Below are 22080 nucleotides of genomic sequence, written 5' to 3'. Positions count from 1 at the left end.
GAAGGTAAACTGACCTCAGGTTTAAAGGGGAAAGAATACCACTCAGTCTTGCTATAGAAAAAGCCTGTAACTTAAGGATAACAATTCTTAATATCTTTTATTGTAAAAGCCAACAGACTTTCAAATGAATTTTAAAATCTTTCAATATTATTTAATGAAAAAGTCTCACACTGTCATGTACAGGATATATCAACATTTACTACTCATCTGTCATGTTAGGAAAAACATCATTATTATACGCTTGGAAAATCCTCAAACCCATCTCTAGTGGATGTCTGTCATAATTTAAAGGGTATTTTCCCCATTCAAATAAAACAATCTCTTGTAAAGCTACAATAGTTATATACCAAAGCAATACATAGTTACATGCTTTACACAGTCCCGTGAAAAAATAATTTAATTGCTCCTAATCCCTGATGCAAGGCACTTCAAAGCACCCGCACAAAACGTCCATGTAAACAGCAGTACAGTACATCATTTAAATAACATAAATGACTTTTACACAGCTTGACTTAGACTTAAGGAAAAATAAAATCCATCATAGCCACAGCTAAAAAGCATGTTAAGATTCACAACAAGAATTTGTTTCTCTTATTATAAAGAGAAGAGCAATCATATAACCTCCTGGGTGTGGGGGAGACCTCACAAATATTTTATATTGATTGACAAAACAGCATGCTCCCTGGGTATGTAGGAAATCAGAATATTCAGGAGTGACTGAGAGGATGCAAATGGCATTTCTTAGTACCCAGCTTTAATATCTACCAGACCTAGTAGTCTGGATTATTTGTAGCACCATGGAAAACTCATTAGAAAATCACAAAGGTATATACCTCAACCTTTCCATGAGGTTCATTTAATCTATAGTAACAAACAGCAATGATGCAGATAAAGAATCTTTAAAATTATTGGCTTACTGGATTTACCTAGCAAGAAAAATTCTACATTACTTATTTTAGTACATCTCATGTACATAAAGCACCAGTTTAAATGAGATTATCAAATATCTCCAGCATCTTTTTGCTTAGCCTAAAAGTTCATTTCTTATCCCTTTCCATGGCACACTCTTAAAGCCAAGGAAGATAAAACTAGAATGGTTATAAATATGAATGGAAAAATTCAGTTCCTTCCCTATCATATTTACGTGTCTCAAGCAAAACACAGATGAGTGGCAAAAGGTCTACTGCATTCTCTGGAACCTGCCACCCCAGAGTAGTTACTGGCTACTAGAGGATTAACACACAGGGCTGAGCAGGTCAAAGCCAGGGCTCTGTCAGGTAAGGGCCAGTTTTTACTACTGAGCAACTCACAAACACCACTGGTAAAGCAAAGAGGTCTGAGTGTGCATATAACTCAGGGAACCCTGAGTTTACCCTTAGTTACCACTAAAAACTAACAAATGAGACTCCACTGAGGCTTAACTTCATATACAAAAATCAACACCTTTGCCTCTTTGACAGTGGTAATTATTAGCATGCCTTTCTTAGGTATAAAAGGGATAATGGCATATCTAGGTTTATGCACAGTTAAGAATCAACTATAAATATTCAGACTGGTATTTTAAAATTACAGATCAAAAGTGACTCCCAAAAGAAAATCAATTTCTTCATAAATGAAATATAGTATATAAAAAGCTGGAATGATGATTAGTTCAAATACAAAAGCTAGTATACAAAAACCCTACTTTTTCTTCCAAACTGCTTAGGTTCATACGGTTCACACTACCACACAACTGTTCTACATTACAATTACACCACTAGAGTAAAATACTAATAAAACACTTCAGTTAGCAAACTGAGGTTCTACTTGTTGACAACTGCATTAAAACTGCAGCATTTAAGCAGAGCTGAGAAGCACCATTCTTAAGCATGGCTTTCTTCCTGTTCTTGTGTTCCACAGTGATTATTAAAGGAAGGAATTTGGTCTGTAAATGACTGGGTCATCCACTGCCCATTAGGAATGCCACTGAAAGCCGATTCTCCTCTTAACTCCGCACTGTCAACTGCCAGAAAAGAAAAACAAAGTTAGTTTATGCCATTTCGAAATTTTTGCTTTTTTTAAAATAGAGACTGTGTCTCACTCTATCGCCCAGGCTGGAATGCAGTGGCACGATCACAGCACTTTGCAGCCTCAAACTCCTGGGCTTGAGTGATCCTCCCATCTTAGCCTCTCAAAGCACTGGGATTACAGGTGTGAGCCATCACCTCAGCTTATTTGAAGTTTTTTTTTTTTTTCTTTTTGAGATGGTGTCTCACTCTGTCACCCAGGCTGGAGTGCAGTGGCGTGATTTCGGTTCACTACAGCCTCTGCCTCCCAGGTTCAAGTGATACTCCTGCCTCAGCCTCCCAAGTAGCTAGGATTGTACCTGCCACCATGCCCGGCTAATTTTTGTATATTTTAGTAGAGACGGGGTTTCAGCATGTTGGCCAGGCTGGTCTCGAATTCCTGACCTCAAATGATCCACCCACCTTGGCCTCTGACAGTGCTGGGATTACAGGCGTGAACCACCATGCCTGGCCTGGAAGTTTTAAATGATCAAAGTAGGAGATTTTAACAGTCTAGTGAAGGAGAATTATTATTAAAATAGTTAAGCAAGCTTCTTGAATACAATTGTAAGTTTCTGTTCTATTTTCAGATACAGGACTCATTTGTTACTAAAGGACGAAAATGCAACTAGGATGGCCTACATTTCATGACTCAAAGAAAATGCACTGTGGGCCGGGCGCGGTGGCTCACGCTTGTAATCCCAGCACTTTGGGAGGCCGAGGCGGGCGGATCACGAGGTCAGGAGATCGAGACCATCCTGGCTAACACAGTGAAACCCCGTCTCTACTAAAAATACAAAAAAATAGCCGGGCATGGTGGCGGGCGCCTGTAGTCCCAGCTACTCGGAGAGGCTGAGGCAGGAGAATGGCGTGAACCCGGGAGGCGGAGCTTGCAGTGAGCCGAGATTGCGCCACTGCACTCCAGCCTGGGCGACAGAGCGAGACTCCGTCTCAAAAAAAAAATAAAATAAAATAAAATGCACTGTGGGCCGGGCACGGTGGCTCACGCCTGTAATCCCAGCACTTTTGGAGGCCGAGGTGGGCAGATCACGAGGTCAGGAGATCGAGACCAACCTGGGTAACATGGTGAAACCCTGTCTCTACTAAAAATATAAAAAACATTAGCTGTGCATGGTGGCGGATGCCTGTAGTCCCAGCTACTCAGGAGGCTGAGGCAGGAGAATGGCGTGAACCCGGGAGGCAGAGCTTGCAATGAGCCAAGATCGTGCCACTGCACTCCAGCCTGGGTGACAGAGCGAGACTCCATCTCAAAAACAAACAAACAAAAAAGAAAATGTACTGTAAAAGTCTGTGTAATTCAACGTGAAATAACGATCAATTTTTCACTATTAGTCACTTATAAATAAAATTTCATATTACCATTCCCATTCTTCAATAATTTACTCTCCTTCTATTAAAATTTTCCCCCCAATCCTGACCAAACCATCTTTGAAAGGAATACACATGTGGAGGGAAACATACTTAGCCCATTTGAAGAGAAGCCGCAAGGTTCACTGTTGCATGGATTTTCTCTGTAAGCACCACCATATGCTGCCTCATAACCCGGATCATATTTTTCTTCCTTAACAGCCATCTTCTTTGCATCCTCTGTGAGGAGGGTAAAAAGGATTCAAATCTGATTTTGTACAACAATTTTGAAAGTAGCTTTATTCAGAAATCATGAACAATTCTTTTTGTTGAATGTTCATATACACTGAGATACATCTCTATTAATCTTTTAAACTTATAGCATATACCAAACAAACACATAAGAATTATAAAAACCGCTTACATTCAATTTTACATAGGGTACAATATTTCTCACATCCCTCTGCTCTGGCACTCTGCAGGTGAATTATCTGCAGAAGTGCCAGAGTAGAGGGAAGACCTTGGCAAAAGGAGATTTTAACAGTGACTAATATTCATTATCAGAGCACTCTGGCTGCAAATATAATTGTTTTCTTTTCTCCTGCTTTTAAATTCATAACATACTTTCTGTAATGTGTGTGTGTGTGTGTGTGTGTATCCATTATCAGAGTATGTGATAATATCTGTGTGTGCATGTGATAATTATCCATTATCAGAGCACTCTGGCTGCAAATACAATTGTTTTCTTTTCTCCTGCTTTTAAATCTATAACATACTTTCTGTAATGTATGCACATATGTATATGTGTATGTATACGCACATATGTATAGACATACATACTTATGTGTGTAAATATGTATATAGACATACACACATGTGTATATGTGTATATATGTACACACGTATATGTGTATATATGTACACACATGTATATATGTATATGTATATATGTATATGTGTGTATATATACACACACACAAAATGAATAAAAGGAATGAGGACAGTAACATACCTTGGGCAAGCTGTAGGTCAAATGTATATTGCACCTCTTCAACATCTGTATTTCGTTCAATGCCTTTCAACTGATCTCTTAAGTCCTTCAGTTTTATGTAGTAATGAACTTTGTCTTGGGCTCGAGGAAACTGAGCACATCTTGCACTGGATGATGGCATAACATAGCAGAGCTAGAATCACAACATTTTATAATTTCATAAATCTTATAATTCTATTGAATTCACTCATTGAGATTAGAATATTTGTCTTTATTTGGGTTAATAACTTAACTACATATAAATATATGTAAAAATCAATAAAAGTAGTTGCGTTTAAGTTTGAATTTGTAATACTGACTTATTACCAAGTCAGTAAGTAAAAAAATTATGAGCCTCCACCTAATGAGCTGCCTCCTGGGTTCAAGCGCTTCTCCTGCCTCAGCCTCCTACGTAGCTGTGATTACAGCACACGCCACCATGCCTGGCTAATTTTTGTATTTTTTAGTGGAGATGGGGTTTCACCATGTTGGCCAGGCTGGTCTCGAACTCCTAACCTCAGGTGATCCACCTGCCTCAGCCTCCCAAAATGCTAGGATTACAGGCATGAGCCACCATGCCTGGCCTCCAAATGGCATGTAACAGAGAATCATACAGTACTCTACAGGAAGCAGTGAACTTGTACAATTTTAACCAAGTAGACAAAGGTTGGCCTTTATCTAAGCAAAAACCGGTGCTATAATAAAACTCATCAATTGCATGTTTTTAAGAAATTATAAACAAAAACAATTTTAAAGGAGAAGTTTAAATATACGTAGGTGGCAGAAACATTTTTAGGTTTCCACAAAAACCTGGCAGCAAATTAGCTTCTCCATCAGTTAAAATGTTGTATATATAACATGTAAATCTGTGCACTGTGTTGTTTTTTAAAAGTTGTAAATAAAACTTAAAACTACATTTAAGAAGCAAAATTGGAAACCAAATGCCTGCAGAAGCTCTGTAGAGATGACAGTTTGAAAAACACTGTTATTTCATGATGCCTTTGTGTATAAGACAACAGTACTGAATGCCAGTTAGGTTGGCTGGAGGCTTGTCTGGGTTGTATTATTTATATGGCTCTAAAATGAAGGTGAGCTAAGATATATAAATGGGACAATTAGTTTTCCTAATCAGGTTCATGTCTGTGTTTCCATGTTTGTTTCACAACTGAGTACTAGGGCTAAACCATTTGAATTTGACAACTACATGCCATTAAATGTATTCTGAATGTAGTATATGAGCCAGTTCCTCTCAATATTTTCACTGAATAACAACATCAAGACATTTAGCTGTCAAATGTTTTTCTTTCTAATAAACCCTAGTAGTATTTGAATTAATTTACAACTATTAGTTAAAGCTGATGTATAGATATTATTCAACAAAATATAGTGTAATTGTTTTGCATGGTATAAATCACAATGGATAGGACAAATAAGGAAATTATCTAGAAAAAAATTCACATTTAGCTGATTTACAAATTCAATTTTAGGGACTTACAGTTTCTGTGTCTGGAATCTTATGGGGCTGAAGCCCAAATTCCAAGTTCTTAACCTTTACTCCAAAAACTTCTTTGCTAAAAATTTCATAAATACCTAAAATGAAATACAAACATATTTACATTGCCCATAATGTTAGCAAAGAAAAAAAAAATGTAAAAGTAAATCTTACATTTTCCATTAAACACTGCTATTCGTGGCTGATATTTCTGTAATTTCTGTACTAGAATACGTCCTCCTTCACGAAATTCTTTACTAAAATTGAATTAAAAAGTAGTCAAAAATATAAATATGGCAATATTTATAATACGCTAAATTCAGACAGCTTTCAATGAAAGAGCATATAGTAAATTTGTTAAGCTCAGCTTGAACTAGATACATATGATGTTCCTAGAATATTTGGGGCACCAGCATACTCAAGGTTCCAACCCATAAAAACAAATGCTGTGTACTTACCTGGAGAGATCTTTGCTGCTGGGCGTGGTCCTTTCCACCATGTTGGTAAATCCAATACCATACTTCCCTGGTAGAGTGTGATCATCCATATGGTTCAGCTGGACCTCACTGAGCCCTGACATAAACAAACACTTCCCTGTAAAATGAAAATTCAGTTATTTATTGTTTTTTAGACAGGGTCTCACTCTGTCACCCGGGCTAGAGTGTAGTGGTACGATCATAGCTCAGTGCAGCCTCGACCACCCAGGCTCAAGCAATCCTCCCACCTCAGCCTCCTGAGTGGCTGGGACCCCAGGTGCACACCACCACACCCAGCTAAGTTTTGTATTTTTTGTAGAGACAGGGTTTCACCATGTTGCCCAGGCTGGTCTTGAATTCCTGGGCTCAAGTGATCTTCCCACCTCAGCCTCCAAAACTGCTGGGATTACAGGTGTGAGCCACAGCGCCTGGATTTAATCATCATAATTATCTTGCGAGATACTATTATTATCTCCTTTTCACAGGGGGTTGAGGCAAATGCCTGCCCAAGAATATATAGCAACTCAGTTTAGGAAACTTTGAGACTATTTTGCTTTACAACTGGTGATACCACCACCTTACACATAAACATACAGCAATAGACTAACAACACTCAAACACCTTGACAGTGAAGAAAGTTAAAAGTCCAAACTTCCCTAAAAAAGCAATTTTTTAAAACAATAGGGACAATATGTTATTATTAGTTCCAAAACCACATTACTATCAGTTGCCCTAAATGTTTTGAATGTTACTATTAGATAATCAATTAGAATTTCCTGAGAGTATACTGCATACACTGATCTATTAGGCAGTATAAGGTAAGATGATTTATATACAAGACAACTTATATAGAGAAGGCAATGCAACAGTAGTTACGCTTGTTGTTTGTTTGTTTTCTTGTATTTGTTTTTTTGATACAGGGTCTAGTTCTGGCACCTAGGCTGGAATGCAGTGGAGTAATTATGGCTCACTGCAGCCTCAACGTCTCAGGCTCAAGCAATCTTTCCAACCCAGCCTCCGTAGTAGCTGGAACTACAGGTGTGCACCACAACACTCAGCTAATTTTTTATTTTTATTTTTTGTAGAAATGAGATCATGCTATGTTGTATAGGCTAGTCTCAAACTCCTGGCCTCAAGTGATCCTCCTGCTTTGGCCTCCCAAAGTATTGGGATTACAGGCGTGAGCCACCAGATCCAGCCAACACTTGGTTTTAAAACTTACTTTAAAAATATGAGTCTTTACTACTATTTTATGCTCTCCTAGAAAATAATCACCAGAAATCTGGGAAAGTTAGTATTATGTCTGCACTGCCACAAAGATGTACTATACTATCGTTACTATGCCTATAGATAACAATTTTTAAAAAATCATTTTTAAAAAGTAATACAACGTGGCTGGGCATTGTAGCTCACGCCTGTAATCCCAGCACTTTGGGAGGCCGAGGTGGGCAGATCACCTGAGGTCGAGAGTTCAAGACCAGCCTGACCAACATGGAGACACCCCGTCTCTACTAAGAATACAAAATTAACCAGGCGTGGTGGCACATGCCTGTAATCCCAGCTACGAGGGAGGCTGAGGCAGCAGAATCACTTGAACCTGGGACGTGGAGGTTGCGGTGAGCCGAGATCGTGCCATTGCACTCCAGTCTGTGCAACAAGAGCGAAACTCTGTCTCAAAAAAAAAAAAAAAAAAAGTACTACAACTCATTAGAAACAATTCAATTCAAACAAAAGAGAAAATACTCTTATTCACATCCCTCCACTCTCATAGACTAAAATGTTAACAGTGACATATCATTTCAAACCCTATTTTCATGTACAGACACACACACACAGAACATGAAACATGAATGTATATTTACAGTCTCTTTCTTTTTAAAAACACATTTTTTTGAAAAAATCTGTTAACAAAGATATCTAATTTAAAAGTAAATTAATTGAAAAGGTAACCACTTACAAAAATGATTTCCAGGTCCAGGGTAATGATGCCCTTTGTAAGCAGCCATTAGTCCTGGGTTTATGCCAATCTATAAAACAAAACAATTAGACATTTCATCTTAAGAAGCAGGACCTAAACCTTAGCATTTCTATGGAGGAGTGGTGGACAAAACTGAGTTGATTAAAATACAAATTTAATCCAGCATCATAAGCAATATCATTTATCAATTACTATTCTTGATCTGAACAAAATATTTCATATATGGGAAAGAGATTTTCTTTATTTTAAAAGTTTTGCTGTTATTTTAAAAAACCAGTTTGACTCCTTTATGATCCCAGCCTTCTCACCCTCACCAACTGGGCTGCTTTGAGTCTGGTAAGAGAGGTCCTGGAACAATCAATCAATCTGAGCCCATGTCCAGCCACAATTCTGGTTCTCAACTTTCAACAAGAAGCCCGCTCCACATCACCTACACAATTGTTCACATGCTGATGTTTCTTACAGTTACTGAGAAAAATAAGAGCTTAAAATCAGTGCTACCATTTATGAAGTCTCCACAGGTATCATTCAGTTGAAGTGATTCACATGGATTACCTCATTTACTTGCAACCCTATCAGGGGGGTGGTATTATCACCCTTGGTTTATCAATGAGAAAACTGGTGTTTAGAAGGTTAATAAGGATTATCCACGATTATACTTGTGACAGGATTTGAACCCAGACAGTCTAAATTTGGAGCCCACCCTCTTAAACACTCTCCTATAACACAACCTCATGAAGGTGACACCATTTACCACCAAAAGGATTCTTAGAAATGGTCCTTTTCAGCAAAATGCTATTTGCAAGGACAACTGTTAAGTAAAGCTGATCCCCCAATACTACTTATAAAATCCAACGAGGACAAAGATCTTACAATGACAATGTCCAGATTGAAGGTCAAAATATCGGGGAGAGTCTTGGTCAGAAGTTCAGCTTCTGAAACACCATTAAAACGGTCTACTTTTCTTTTTACTTTAAATGTGTCTGTAATTTTTTCTTGTTTTTCTTTTGATTTTGCAGACTTGTCAGATTTTTTTGACTCAACAGGTTTTTTGGGTTCCACTGGTTTTGGTTCTGTCGTTCTGGGTTTTCTTTTTCTTCCTTTTGGAGCCTCTGAAACACAAATAATTTCCAGAAATGCAGAAAATCTTAACTTATAAACTTTAGCAGCTTTCCCAGAAAAGTTACCCAACTAGCACCTTTTGTACCTGTCTCCCCAAAATTAAGCTCTTACAGTCCCAACGTGAGTCTCCTCTGCAATATCTTCCCCTTCTTTCACCCTAGAACTGGGTTCATGCAATCCCCCACGCCACTCTCCTTCCCCTGCTAGCTGTTCCTGGGAAGAATAATCACAGACTATTATTTTCCACACAATATTACTTGGCATCTTAACCTCCTCAGGGATACAAAGTATCTATGTATCATTTTATATAAATTCTAAGTGTAAATACATAAATAATTAAGTAAACAAGAACAGAAAAATAGAGAAACAGGAAGGAAGGGAAACATTTTAACTCAATTTCCCCAGTAGAAAACCACAAATGGGCCGGGTATGGTGGCTCATGTCTGTAATCCCAGCACTTTGGGAGGGCAATTTGGGAGGCCAAGGCAGGCAGATCACCTGAGGTCAGGAGTTCGAGACCAGCCTGGCCAACATGGTGAAACCCCCGTCTCTACTAAAAATACAAAAATTAGCCAGGCATGGTGGCGTGCACCTGTGATCCCGACTACTCAGGAAGCTGAGGCAGGAGAATTGCTTGAACCCAAGAGGTGGAGGTTGCAGTGAGCTGAGATCATGCCTCTGCATTCCAGCCTGGACAACAGAGCAAGACTCTGTCCAAAAAAAAAAAAAAAAAGAAAGAAAAAAGAAAAACACAAATGGCTTGTGGGCTTGTTTTAGAGATGAAGTATATTCTGTTCCATACACAGTTGAAGAGGGGAATTTAGGGGTGCTCAGGATAACATCTCTGGGCTGGCAGTACTTTTCAAAAGGCAAGAGGAGGGATCCAACCTCACGACGTAAAGCAGTTTCTCAACCTCCACACTATTGACATTTTAGGCTGCATAATTTTTTGTTGTGGGTGGCTGTACTGCACATTACAGAATGTTTAATAGCACCCCTGATCTCTACCCACTAGATGCCAGTAGTAACCTGCCAGTCTTGATCATCAGAAGTGTCTTCAGACAATGTCAAATGTCCCTTGGGAGGGCAAAATCACCCTTCATTGAAAACCACTGACCTATAGTTACCCAACAGGAAGCCCTGATTTTCTTACCCTTAATTATTTAACATTTCTCCTAACTACTCAGGCCTCTACCCTATTCTACTCCTCTTTGGCGTTTCCCCAATCAAGCCTGGCAGGATACAGGCAGTCAGTCCCTCCTCTCTTCTGCCTCACATTGTCTTAGCCACTCCCTATGCCAACGGATCCACCATCATTGGCATGTAGCTGGGGAAGTCCTAATGCGGAGGTAGAGTTATTAGACGTGTTCCTGCAATCATAAACCGAAACCCTGAGCACATTTCTCATAAAATACTGTTACACTGGAGAAAATCATTAACTTCTCTCCATCCACTCTCCCATCCCCGGAACCTATTATTTTCTTCTAATTCTCTGTCTTGGTGAATGGCACCTCCTCCAACCAAATGGCAATGCCAGAAACCTGGTAGTTACTTCTGGACTCCCCTTTCTCCCCCACTACCCTGCCGTGCTCCCCCCAACCACATGAAACCCATTAGCCATGGCTAGGTAATTCTACCTCCCAAGTGTTTCCTAACTCTTTCTCCACCCCTTCAGGTCCTCCTCAGTGCTCCCCTAGATTATTCAGTGTCTCTAATCCATTTAATCCACTCCTTGCCTCCAAGTTTTGTTTTTGTTTTTGTTTTTTGAGACAGTCTCGCGCTATTGCCCAGCTGGAGTGCAGTGGTGCAATCTTGGCTCACTGCAGCCTCTCAGCCTCCACCTTCAGGATTCAAGCAATTCTCGTGCATCAGCCTCCCCAGTAGCTGGAATCACAGGTGTGTGCCACCATGCCCGGCTAATTTGTGTGAGGCGGGGTTTTGCTGTGTTGGCCAGGCTGGTCATGAACTCCTGACCTCAGGTGATCTACCCGCCTCGGCCTTCCAAAGTGCAGAGATTACAGGTATGGGCCACTATGCCCGGCCTGCCTCCAAGTTCTGACTTGTTGTCTACCAACCAATCTATCTTCTCTAATATTTCCAGACTAATTTGTAAAGCACCAATCAAGTAAGTAATCCCTTGCTTACATTCTCTCAACAGCTCCCTCTTGCCTTCATGATAGAATATAAATTCTTTGGGATAAAAAACAAGTTTCAACTGTCCCCATCCAGCCTCATTTCTCACCATTTCCTTGTTACATCCCAGACTCCAAGGACACAGAATTGCTCTGTTTCTGGCCGTGCCATGCTTCTGTGTGTCTGTGCCCAGCCAGTGTAGCTCCCTCAACCTGGACATGTCCCTACTCTGATCTTTATGGGGATGAAGCCTCCACATCACTGGAGTTTCAGAGCCCTGGTGTTATTTCTCTGCTCTGGGAAGCAGCCTCTGAGCCATCAGTCTGAGTTAGAAGCCAACCCTGTAAGCTTTCAGGGCATTCATTCTATGCCCCTCTTCACTACATACTGTGCTGAGCTGTAACGTGTATTTACTTATTACTTTTCTCTACTAGATTATGAGATATTTTGGGGCAGGACCCATGTTCTTTTATTCCCCAGAACCTATCAGTGCTTAGCACACACTAAGTACTTAAAAAGTGGATTCGACTTTTTAACACTAAAATAGAGCTAAAATTCACCATGAAACCCTTTCTTAAATAAGCTGGCTGATCCGATGTTGAATTTTCTAAGCTCTCATGGTGAAACTACCTTGCACTGGTTCCTGAGCAGGAGCTGGGGCTGGAACTTCTTCTGGCATTTGCTGTTCATTCACAACTGCCATATTAGGAGCTTCAGCCATCAGTTGTTGAAATGGAAACGTATAAAAAGCTTGAGCTTGCTGAAGGGAATAGCTGAAAGAATAATGAAGCATGAGACGGAATGATAAAATTACCCAAATGTAAATCCAAATGATCAGCTGTACAAAAATCTTCAGTACAGTATTAAGCATTTTGTAAGCAAACTGAAGTATTTATTTAGAGTGGATTACAGAGGAGAGATCTAGTCCTGTATGTACATGTTCACCAACCTTTACTGAGTGTTTACTAACCAACCATTAACTCTTGCACTGTTTAAATGATAAGATGTGTCACTGATAAAACTCATCAGTCCTGTCAAGTCAGCCCATACTTTCTCCGAAATAAGATTTGAGGGAATTTTCTAGTAGACAGACTTGAAAGGTCTATCAACCCATACAGGGTTAAGATGTCCCCAAATACAATTTGTGCCCCTACTTTCTGTATCCTTCAGTATTTAATCACCTGAAGATCCCCTCCAATCTAATTAAGATTCTCTTTTAGTTTATTTTTATTTGCCTCTTTACTTATTTTTTCATTAGTTTGTGTGTGTGTGTGTGTGTAGAGACAGGGTCTCCCTCTGTCACCCAGGTTGGAGTGCAGTAGTGCCATCTTGGTTCACTGCTACTTCTGAGGTGGCAGATCTCGTGATCCTCCCACCTCAGCCTCCCAAGTAGCTGGGACTACAGGCGCGAGCCCCAATGCCTGGCTAATTTTTCTATTTTTTGTCTAGACAGGGTTTTGCCATGTTGGCCAGGCTGGTCTTGAACTTCTGAACTCAAGAGATCTGCCCATCTCAGCTTCCCCAAGTGCTAGGATTACAGATGTGAGCCACTGCACCCAGGCCTAGATTTGATTTTTATTGGTGGTGGTATTTTTGTTGTTTTGTTGAGGCTAGGGCTTTTTTTTTTTTTTGCCACTGCTTTGGTTTGAATGTGTCCCCCAAAGTTCATGTGTTGAAAACTAAATCCCCAATGCAAGTGTTGACAGGTAGGACCTTTATGAGGTGACAAGGCCGGGCACAGTGGCTCACACCTGTAATCCCAGCACTTTGGGAGGCCGAGGAGGGTAGATCACCTGAGGTCAGGAGTTCATAACCAGCCTGACCAACATGGCAAAACCCCGCCTCTACTAAAAATATAAAAATTAGCCGGGCACAGTGGCATGCACCTGAAGTCCCAGATACTTGGGAGACTGAGGCAGGAGAACTGCTTGAGCCTGGAAGGCGGAGGTTGAAGTGAGCTGAGATTGTACCACTGCACTCCAGCCTGGGTGACAGAGCAAGATTCTGCCTCAAAAGAAAAAAAAAATGGTGATTAGGTCAAGAGGAGGGCTCTGCCTTCATGAATGGGTTAATGCTATTATCACAGGAGAGGGTTCCTGATAACACAATGAGTGGATGAGTTTAACCCCCTTTCCTACCTCTCTCTGTCACAAGTGCTGCCTCACTGTGTGATTCCTTCTGCCATTCTATGATGCAGCAAGAAGCCCCCCTCATCAGATGTAGCCCCTCCATCTTGGACTTCCCAGGCTCCAGAAATAGGAGCCAAGAAAACCTCTACTGTTTTAATTGCCCAGTCTATGGTATTCTGAAATAGCAACACAAAAGAGATTCAGTCACTAAAGAGGAACGTGAAATGGATATTTTGTAAATATGTGTTGAATTTATGAAGGAAAAAACCTCTAAACCTCTCTTCTGAACACGATTTAAATTTTGTTCAAAGTATTCTGTTCAAAGGAAAGAACGTGGGCTTTCAAAGAAAACAATTAAAAAAAATACTTTTCATGGCCTTAAACCACTATCTCATGTGTCGCTATTAGCATAAAACCAGGGAAGTAAACACATATTTGATGAAACTCAAGTTACAGCAAATGCCAAATAACGCCATTAAATAGGCAGGAGAAGAAAAACAGTAGAAAATAAAATGGAAAAGTTTGCTTTACTATTTGGAGAGGAAAGTCATGTTTTCTTTTTCTTTTTTTTTTTTTTTTTGAGACAGAGTCTCGCTCTGTCGCCCAGGCTGGAGTGCAGTGGCATGATCTCGGCTCACTGCAAGCTCTGCCTCCCGGGTTCATGCCGTTCTGCTGCCTCAGCCTCCCGAGTAGCTGGGACTACAGGTGCCCACCACCACGTCCAGCTAATTTTTTTTTTATATTTTTAGTAGAAACAGGTTTCACCATGTTAGCCAGGATGGTCTCAATCTCCTGACCTCGTGATCCACCCGCCTCGGCCTCCCAAAGTGCTGGGATTACAGGCGTGAGCCACCGTGCCCGGCAAAAGTCAGGTTTTCTACAGCAAGATACTCTACTAATCAGTTTTTATTCTCTATGACATTCATTGAAAGAGAACAGGAAGCTCAGAAAGCAGATTAAAAAGGGAAATGAGGCCAGGCACGGTGGCTTATGTCTGTAATCCTAGTGCTTTGGGAGGGCAAGGCGGGAGGACCACTTGAGGCCAGAAATTCAAGAGTGGCTGGGGCAATATAGCAAGATCGCCACCTCCACAAAAAAATTTTAAAATATTAGCTGGGCGTGGTGGTACATGCTGGTAGCCCTAGCTGCTCAGGAGGGTGAGGCAGGAGGATTGCCTGAGTCTAGGAGTTCAAGGTCACAGTGAGCGATGATCACACTGCTGCACCCCAGCCTGGGGGACAGAACGAGACACTCCCTCAACAACAACAACAACAAAAGAGGGCAAATGAGTACACTTTAAATGGATGAACTATGTAGTATGTAAATCATAGCTCAATAAAATGGTTAACAGGAAAAAAAAGGCAAACTAAAGCATTTCCTGGATAAGCTTAAATGGCCTGGGGAGACAAAGGATAACAGACCACCCAAACCAGCTGGGCTAAATGTTGGCAGCTCAAGATAAACAGAAGCCCAATCCCAATGGACAAACCACTGGAGAGGCATTTCCACTTCCTGCTATCTTTAAGGGTAGGTTGGTAAAGCAAAGATTAAGAATGAGTGAGAAAGAGATTAACCTGTATCATAAGAGTTTTATTTATTTTATTGTTCACAAATTACATAAAGTTATGATTTAGTAAACTATAATACATTAACATGAGAAAATACTATGCAGCTACTAAAAAATCAAGTTTATTTATATTATGTAAAAGAACAGGAAAGAGTTAATATATATTTTAAAACAGAAAAGATACAAAATAGTATAACTAAGGCTACACATAAGGGAAAATATGTAGACAGGGACTAGAAGTGAAGATGTAGAACCATGCTTAGAAGCATACCTGGCACAAAAATGTCCTTTTTTTTCCATAGTTTTCTAATTATTAGTAGCTCTATGCAATAAATTGTTGAAATATTGGTTGTTCACCATTCATGATGTAAATATTCTAATGATGAGTTGGATATGGCTAGGTTAGATCTGGAAGTCTTGAGCAGTGGTCCTATGGCAATTTCAACTAAAGAAACTGCAAGTTCTGACTGTGGTCAGTGGCAGCTTCCCGAGATTCTAACAGCATCTTGATTTAGCTTGAATATATAGAAACAAAGACATATGGTGACAATAAATGAGTGAGCAAAAGAATGCATGAGATGTGGCTGGGTGCAGGGGCTCACGCCTGTAATCCCGGCGCTTTGGGAGGTCAAGGCGGGCGGATCACCTGAGGTCGGGAGTTCGAGACCAGCCCGACCAACATGCAGAAACACTGTCTCTACTAAAAACACAAAATTAGCTGGGCGTGGTGGCGCATGCCTGTAATCCCAGCTAGTTCGGGATGCTGAGGTAGGAGAATCGCTTGAACCCAGCAGGTGGAGGTTGTTGTGAGCCGAGATGATGCCACTGCACTCCAGCCTGGACAACAAGAGCGAAACTCCATCTCCAAAAAAAAAAAAAAAAAAAAAAAGCATGAAACGTGTTTTTACTGTCACATGGTCAGGAAGGCAATTTACCTACCACTCTCCCATGTTTCTTACTACTGCTCGCAGAATTTCACATGTCCCATTTTGAGCACTTCATGAAAATGCAAACTGAAAATACATAAATTAGGGAGGCACCGTTCACATTACAAGAGGATTCTTTAAAAAAATTTTTCAAAACTTTTAGTATAGTCGGAGGTCATTAAGCATCTTCAGAAATTCTGGGGTTCAGAAGCTGAAAATCAAAATTCTAGAAATCACAGTTGGCTGAATAAAAAGTGAAAAATAAAAAGGAAAAATAATCTGAACTTTTGTATTAGATATCAAGTTTGAAAGAAACCTAGAAACTTACCTATAATAATGATATATCCCTTAATCTTTCTAAAAATGGACTGTGGCATTTTACAAAAGTTAAATTAGAACAGATAAAGAAAAATAAACCTATGGAAAATAAAATGTGTTAGTTCTGAGGAATACACTATCTTTGAGCATTAAACTTAGCTTGTTTACCTCAACAGCTGCCTAAAAGCCAGAATAAAAGAAAGATGGTGGATTACAACATTCTTATCACTTGGCAGAAGCAATCATTACATCTACACAAAAATCTTCATAAACTTGAATGCTAGTTAACTCAAGAGTTCTGGATAACTGGCTGGATGCAGTGGCTCACGCCTGTAATCTCAGCACTTTGGGAGGCAAAGGGGGGTGTGGATCACGAAGTTAGGAGTTCGAGACCAGCCTGGCCAACATGGTGAAACCCCATCTCTACTAAAAATACAAAACTTAGTCGGGCGTCGTGGCATGCGCCTGTAATCCTAGCTACTCGGAAGGCTGAGGCAGGAGAATTGCTTGAACCAGGGAGGCGGAGGTTGCAGTGCGCCAAGATCGTGCCACTGTACTCCAGCCTGGGCGACAGAGCAAGACTCTGTCTAAAAAAAGGGGGGGGGTTTTGGATAATTTTGTCTTCTGTTGTAATAACAACTAAATGTATAAGCAGCATAAACCTGTTTCAACCTCAGTGTGAGGATATTTCTTAAATCCATTTGTGTATGCATAATGATCGTTGCTACTTTATAATCCAGAACTCTGCAATGTTTCTGAGCAATAACTCTATGACAAGGACAGTAACAAAGAGCATTTAGTCATTTATCCTCTCGGGGTATCCATTCCCTCACCATGAAAATGAGGAATTAGATTCAGTGATTTCTACATATGTGGACAATGTATAGGAAATAGGACTAGATCTGTCTAGACTCAAAACAGACCCCAAAGACTTTCTACTTTGTATAACTTCCTGATGTTAAACTTACAAGCATGACTGATTTTATTTCCCTTTGTTCACTTTTCTTTCTCCATCATTTACCTTAGTCTCAAATATTCTTCACTACCTCTCTCTCTCCCTCATTTTCCTGTTTACCCCCTTTTCTCTCCTAGCCCCCATTTGCACTTACCTTCTGTTGAACTGCAGCACTCATAGATTGTTTTTCTGTTGTTGTTTTTTGTTTGTTTTTTGAGACGGAGTCTTGTTCTGTCGCCCAGGCTGAAGGGCAATGGTGCGATCTCGGCTCACTGCAACCTCCGCCTCCTGGGTTCAAGCGATTCTCCTGCCTCAGCCTCCTGAGTAGCTGGGATTACAGGTGCCTTCGCCTGGCTAATTTTTGTATTTTTAGTAGAGACAGGGTTTCACCATGTTGGTCAGGCTGGTGTCAAACTCCTGACCTCATTAGCTGCCTGCCTTAGCCTCCCCAAAGTGCTGGGATTACAGGCGTGAGCCACTGCGCCTGGCTAGATTGTTTTTTTTATAGCTGCCTGGAACTGATGAACTGTGTACAGTCATCCTTTAGTTACTAATCAATCTTTCTACAAATGGACTGTGGTATGTACCTAGTTTTGCGTACATGGGGGATTGGTTCTAGATCCCTCACAGATACCAATATCTAAGGATGCTCAAGTCGCTTGATATAAAATGGCACAGTATTTGTATATCCTATGCAGATCCTCCCATATACTTTAGATAATCTTTACATTACTTATAATACCTAATACAATGTAAATGCTATGTAAGTAGCTGTCATCCTGTATTCTTTTTATCTGTATCATTTTTTAATGTTGTTATTTGTCTTTTTTTTTTTCCCCAAATAATTTCAATCCACAGTTGGTTGAATTCTTAGATGCAGAATCCATAGATATGGAAGGTCGACTATACTTTCTGATAGTCTTTCTCAAAACACACATACGCACACTCTACACATAGAGTTCATTAAGAAGTCCAGTTAATTCAGATTTGCTATTTTTTTATTTTTTTTTTAAGAGATGGGGTCTCACTCTGTCACCCATGCTGGAGTGCAGTAGCATGATCATAGTTGGCTGCAGCCTCTAACTCCTGGGCTCAAGTGATCCTCCTGCCTCAGCCTCCTGAGTAGCTAGGACTACAGGCACACACCACCATGCCTGGCTAGATTTGCTGTATTTCAAAAAAACTAAATTCTTAAGGTTTTCTCTAAAATTAATGACTCCAACTTCTTTTATCTTCAATTATTTTACACTATTTTAGGGATTTAGGTTGCTTTTTTCTTTTTTAAGAGACAAGGTCTGGCTCTGTCACCCAGGCTGGAGTGCGGTGGTGCTATCATAGCTCACAGTAACCTCACACACCTGGGCTCAGACAATCCTCTCACCTCAGTCTCCTGAGTAGCTGGGACTACAGGTACATGCATCTATGCCTGGCTAAATTTTAAATTTTTTGTAGAGATGGGGTTTCACTATGTTGCCCAGGCTAGTCTTGAACTCCTGGCCTCAAGTGATCCTCCCACCTTGGCCTCCCAAAGTGCTGGGATTACAGGTGTGAGCCACTGCACCCAGCTTAAGTTGCTATTTTCTAAATACATTTTATTATCTTCACTTAAAAAAAGCATATACCATACCGAACTTACAAAATAATGAACAAGGCTAAATAATCCAAATGCTCAACTAAAGGGGTCTGGTTATGTAAATTATGATGCAATAGCACCATAACTATTATTCCATTTGGTATTGCTAGATGGAGGTCTGTGTATTCACCATATGTACAGTCTACTAGAAACTGTAAATATAAAGATTTAGAATAAGCCAGTCCTCATACAGTATTCCTCAAACAGTGTAATTCCTCATGTAGTATGATTTCAAATTTCTTCAGTATTTGGTCATTTTTTGGTGCTCAGAATCAAACAAAACTCCAGATAAAGCCTCATCAGCCTGAAACTGAGCAGGGCTACCAACTTGCTCATTTTGGAGACAAACTGCAGAACCCATGACACTAGCTATACCGGCACCCACATTATACTGTTGATTCACACCAAGTTTCCCATCAATGAAAACTGTCCTTGTATCACTTCTCCTTCATTCCACACTTTATCATTGATTTTCCTGCAGCTGAGTATACTATTGTGCTTCTTCTTTGTAAAAGATGATTCACCATTCCAGTCAGTCAGGATTTATCTGGACTCTGATTCAATCAATCAGTTAATTCCACAAATTCCTCCCAGGCTTGAGTCATTCACAAATTTTATCACCATGCCATCAGCACCCTGACGTTAAGGTACCGAAAGGAACAAAGTTAGGGATAAAGATACATGGCATATGAGTACAGACCTCTCTTCAGTCTGCCCGATTCTTTCAGTAGTAAGCCAGGTTTTTATTTCACCTAACTGGATTGCCATCAGTCCATCTCCATCTTGCTCACTAAGAGAGGCAGTAAAGCACATATGCTAGCTAGAGAAGCAGACTTTGAAGCTAGGTCATCTGGATTCAAATTTCAGCTCTCCCATTTACTAGCTCTGTGGGCAAGTTCCTTAATCTCTTTATGCCCTGCTTCCACATCTGTAAAATGGGAATAGTACCTAATAATTGGTTAGGAGGATTAAGCTAGTTGGCATGTGTAAAACATCCAAAACAGTACCGGGTATATAATAATTTGCTATAATAATGACTACTGTAGGTACCTCCTGCCAGCATCCTTCTGATGCTGCCTGTCTAGTATAGGTCTTGCTTTCTTTCTGAACTGATACTGTAGTGTAGTGGTCACTAGTTATGCCACCACGCCCAGCTAATTTTGTATTTTTAGTAGAGACGGGGTTTCACCATATTGGCCAGGCTGGTCTTGAACTCCTGACCTCAGGTGATCCACTTGCCTTGGCCTCCCAAAGTGTTGCGATTACAGGCGTCAGCCACTGCGCCCGGTCAATTAGTTTCTTTTAAAAATGCTCAATAACCATTGATAAGTAAAAATTTTGTTCAGGATCAATGTCAATAGAGGACAGACTCCACCTCTGGAAGAACAGGAACCCATGTGTTTATTTCCAGGCCCCTTACGTTTGCTACAAATCCTCAAACACTGCTTTCATCTGGCCTCTCCTTGAAATACAACACACGCAGGCCAGGGCGTATGGTTCTGTTAGAGCACCTGAAACTTCTCCTAAATGCCTTCATTGGTCTTGAGCTTTAAGCCTTACAGATATTCATTCTGCCATTTCCAGTCAGACAATCATTTTGCTAACATAGGAGATGTAAAATCCAAATCAGAACAAAGTACTTAGGTGTTCTGTTGTCTGCTGCCACCATGCCAGTAGACTGGGCAGAAAACCCAAATCTTTTTAATTCTTCTTCTTGTCAACATCTAACCAAAACAGTCCTTCCTGGTCTCCTTAACATTTTTATAAAGTCTACTCTCATTCAAGGGTTAATCTTTCCTGTTTGTATTCTTAGTGGACCATGCCACTCTCTTCCAGTCACTTTTGATTTGGCATCCTATTTTCCATCTTCGGTAAATGTCTTTTTCACGCCTGAGGTCACTGGAAACACCCCAGCACCCTTAGAAAATTCCTCCTTTATTCCTCTCTAGTTGATTGACTGTAAGCACTTTCTAAGACTCCTGAACTATTTTGACATTGAAATAAAGTTTAGGCTGGGCGCTTTGGCTCATGCTTGTAATCCCAGCACTTTGGGAGGCCAAAGTGATCCCTTGAGGCCAGGAGTTCAAGACTCACCTGGCCAAGATGGTGAAACCTTGTCTCTGCTAAATACACAAATAATTAGCTGGGTGTGGTGTTGGGTACCTGTAGTCCCAGATGCTTGGGAGGCTGAGGCATGAGAATCGCTTAAACTTGGGAAGCAGAGGTTGCAGTGAAGGGTGATCGCACCACTGTACTCCATCCTGGGCAACAGAGTGAAACTCTGTCTCAAAACAAACAAACAAACAAACAAAAGTCTGTATTCATGGAATTTGAATTTTCTTCTTTATCTGAAATTAGTCTTCTAAAATAAAAAGTCGGCTGGGCGCGGTGGCTCACATTTGTAATCCTAGCACTTTGGGAGGCCAAGGCAGGTGGATCACTTGAGGACAAGAGTTCAAGACCAACCTGGCCAACATGGTGAAACCCTGTGTCTACTAAAAATACAAAAATTAGCCAGGTCTGGTGGCAGGCGCCTATAATCCCAGCTACCTGGGAGGCTGTGGCAGGAGAATCGCTTGAACCCGGGTGATGGAGGTTGCAGTGAGCCAAAATCCACCACTGCACTCCAGCCTGGGCAACAGAGCAAGGCTCTCTCTCTCAAAAAAGAAAAAAAAAAGTAAATTTATTTTTTTTCACATCCCACATTACATTTCTTGATTAGCACAGTCAAGGGTGACAGAGAACTACTCTCTTAAGGATTACCTGGGGTCTGAGTCATTTCAGAACATTACACAGAATTTTCCACAGTTCCTGAAGGTGAAAGCTTTCCAAGGCAAAATAAAATCTGGTCTATAGCCTTTTGGATGAAGTCAGGCCGACATGCCACAGCTTTGAGCTAAACAGTGTA

At 40.5% G+C, this 22080-nt stretch overlaps 1 protein-coding gene across 3 annotated transcripts in view; it reads right to left on the bottom strand.

Annotated features, from left to right (window-relative positions):
* Positions 1–78: 78 nt before the first annotated feature.
* Positions 79–22080, bottom strand: part of TDG (thymine DNA glycosylase) — a 23436-nt gene continuing 1434 nt past the window's right edge. The window contains exons 2-11 of one of the 3 annotated variants that reach the window (XM_055240060.2): positions 13783–13949; positions 12275–12417; positions 9263–9501; positions 8369–8438; positions 6394–6529; positions 6110–6192; positions 5939–6033; positions 4426–4597; positions 3528–3653; positions 79–2002 (exon numbers count right to left, since the gene is read on the bottom strand). In XM_055240060.2, coding sequence (XP_055096035.1) covers positions 1863–2002; positions 3528–3653; positions 4426–4597; positions 5939–6033; positions 6110–6192; positions 6394–6529; positions 8369–8438; positions 9263–9501; positions 12275–12365 — 1152 coding nt within the window. In that variant the 5' untranslated portion in view covers positions 12366–12417; positions 13783–13949 and the 3' untranslated portion in view covers positions 79–1862. The remainder of the gene's footprint in view (positions 2003–3527; positions 3654–4425; positions 4598–5938; positions 6034–6109; positions 6193–6393; positions 6530–8368; positions 8439–9262; positions 9502–12274; positions 12418–13782; positions 13950–22080) is intronic. The other 2 variants (XM_055240059.2, XM_055240061.2) reach the window with 2 other exon arrangements.

This window comes from Symphalangus syndactylus, chromosome 13 (genome assembly GCF_028878055.3).
Source record: "Symphalangus syndactylus isolate Jambi chromosome 13, NHGRI_mSymSyn1-v2.1_pri, whole genome shotgun sequence".
Taxonomy (NCBI): domain Eukaryota; kingdom Metazoa; phylum Chordata; class Mammalia; order Primates; family Hylobatidae; genus Symphalangus; species Symphalangus syndactylus.
This window is presented reverse-complemented; position numbering and strand designations above follow the sequence as displayed.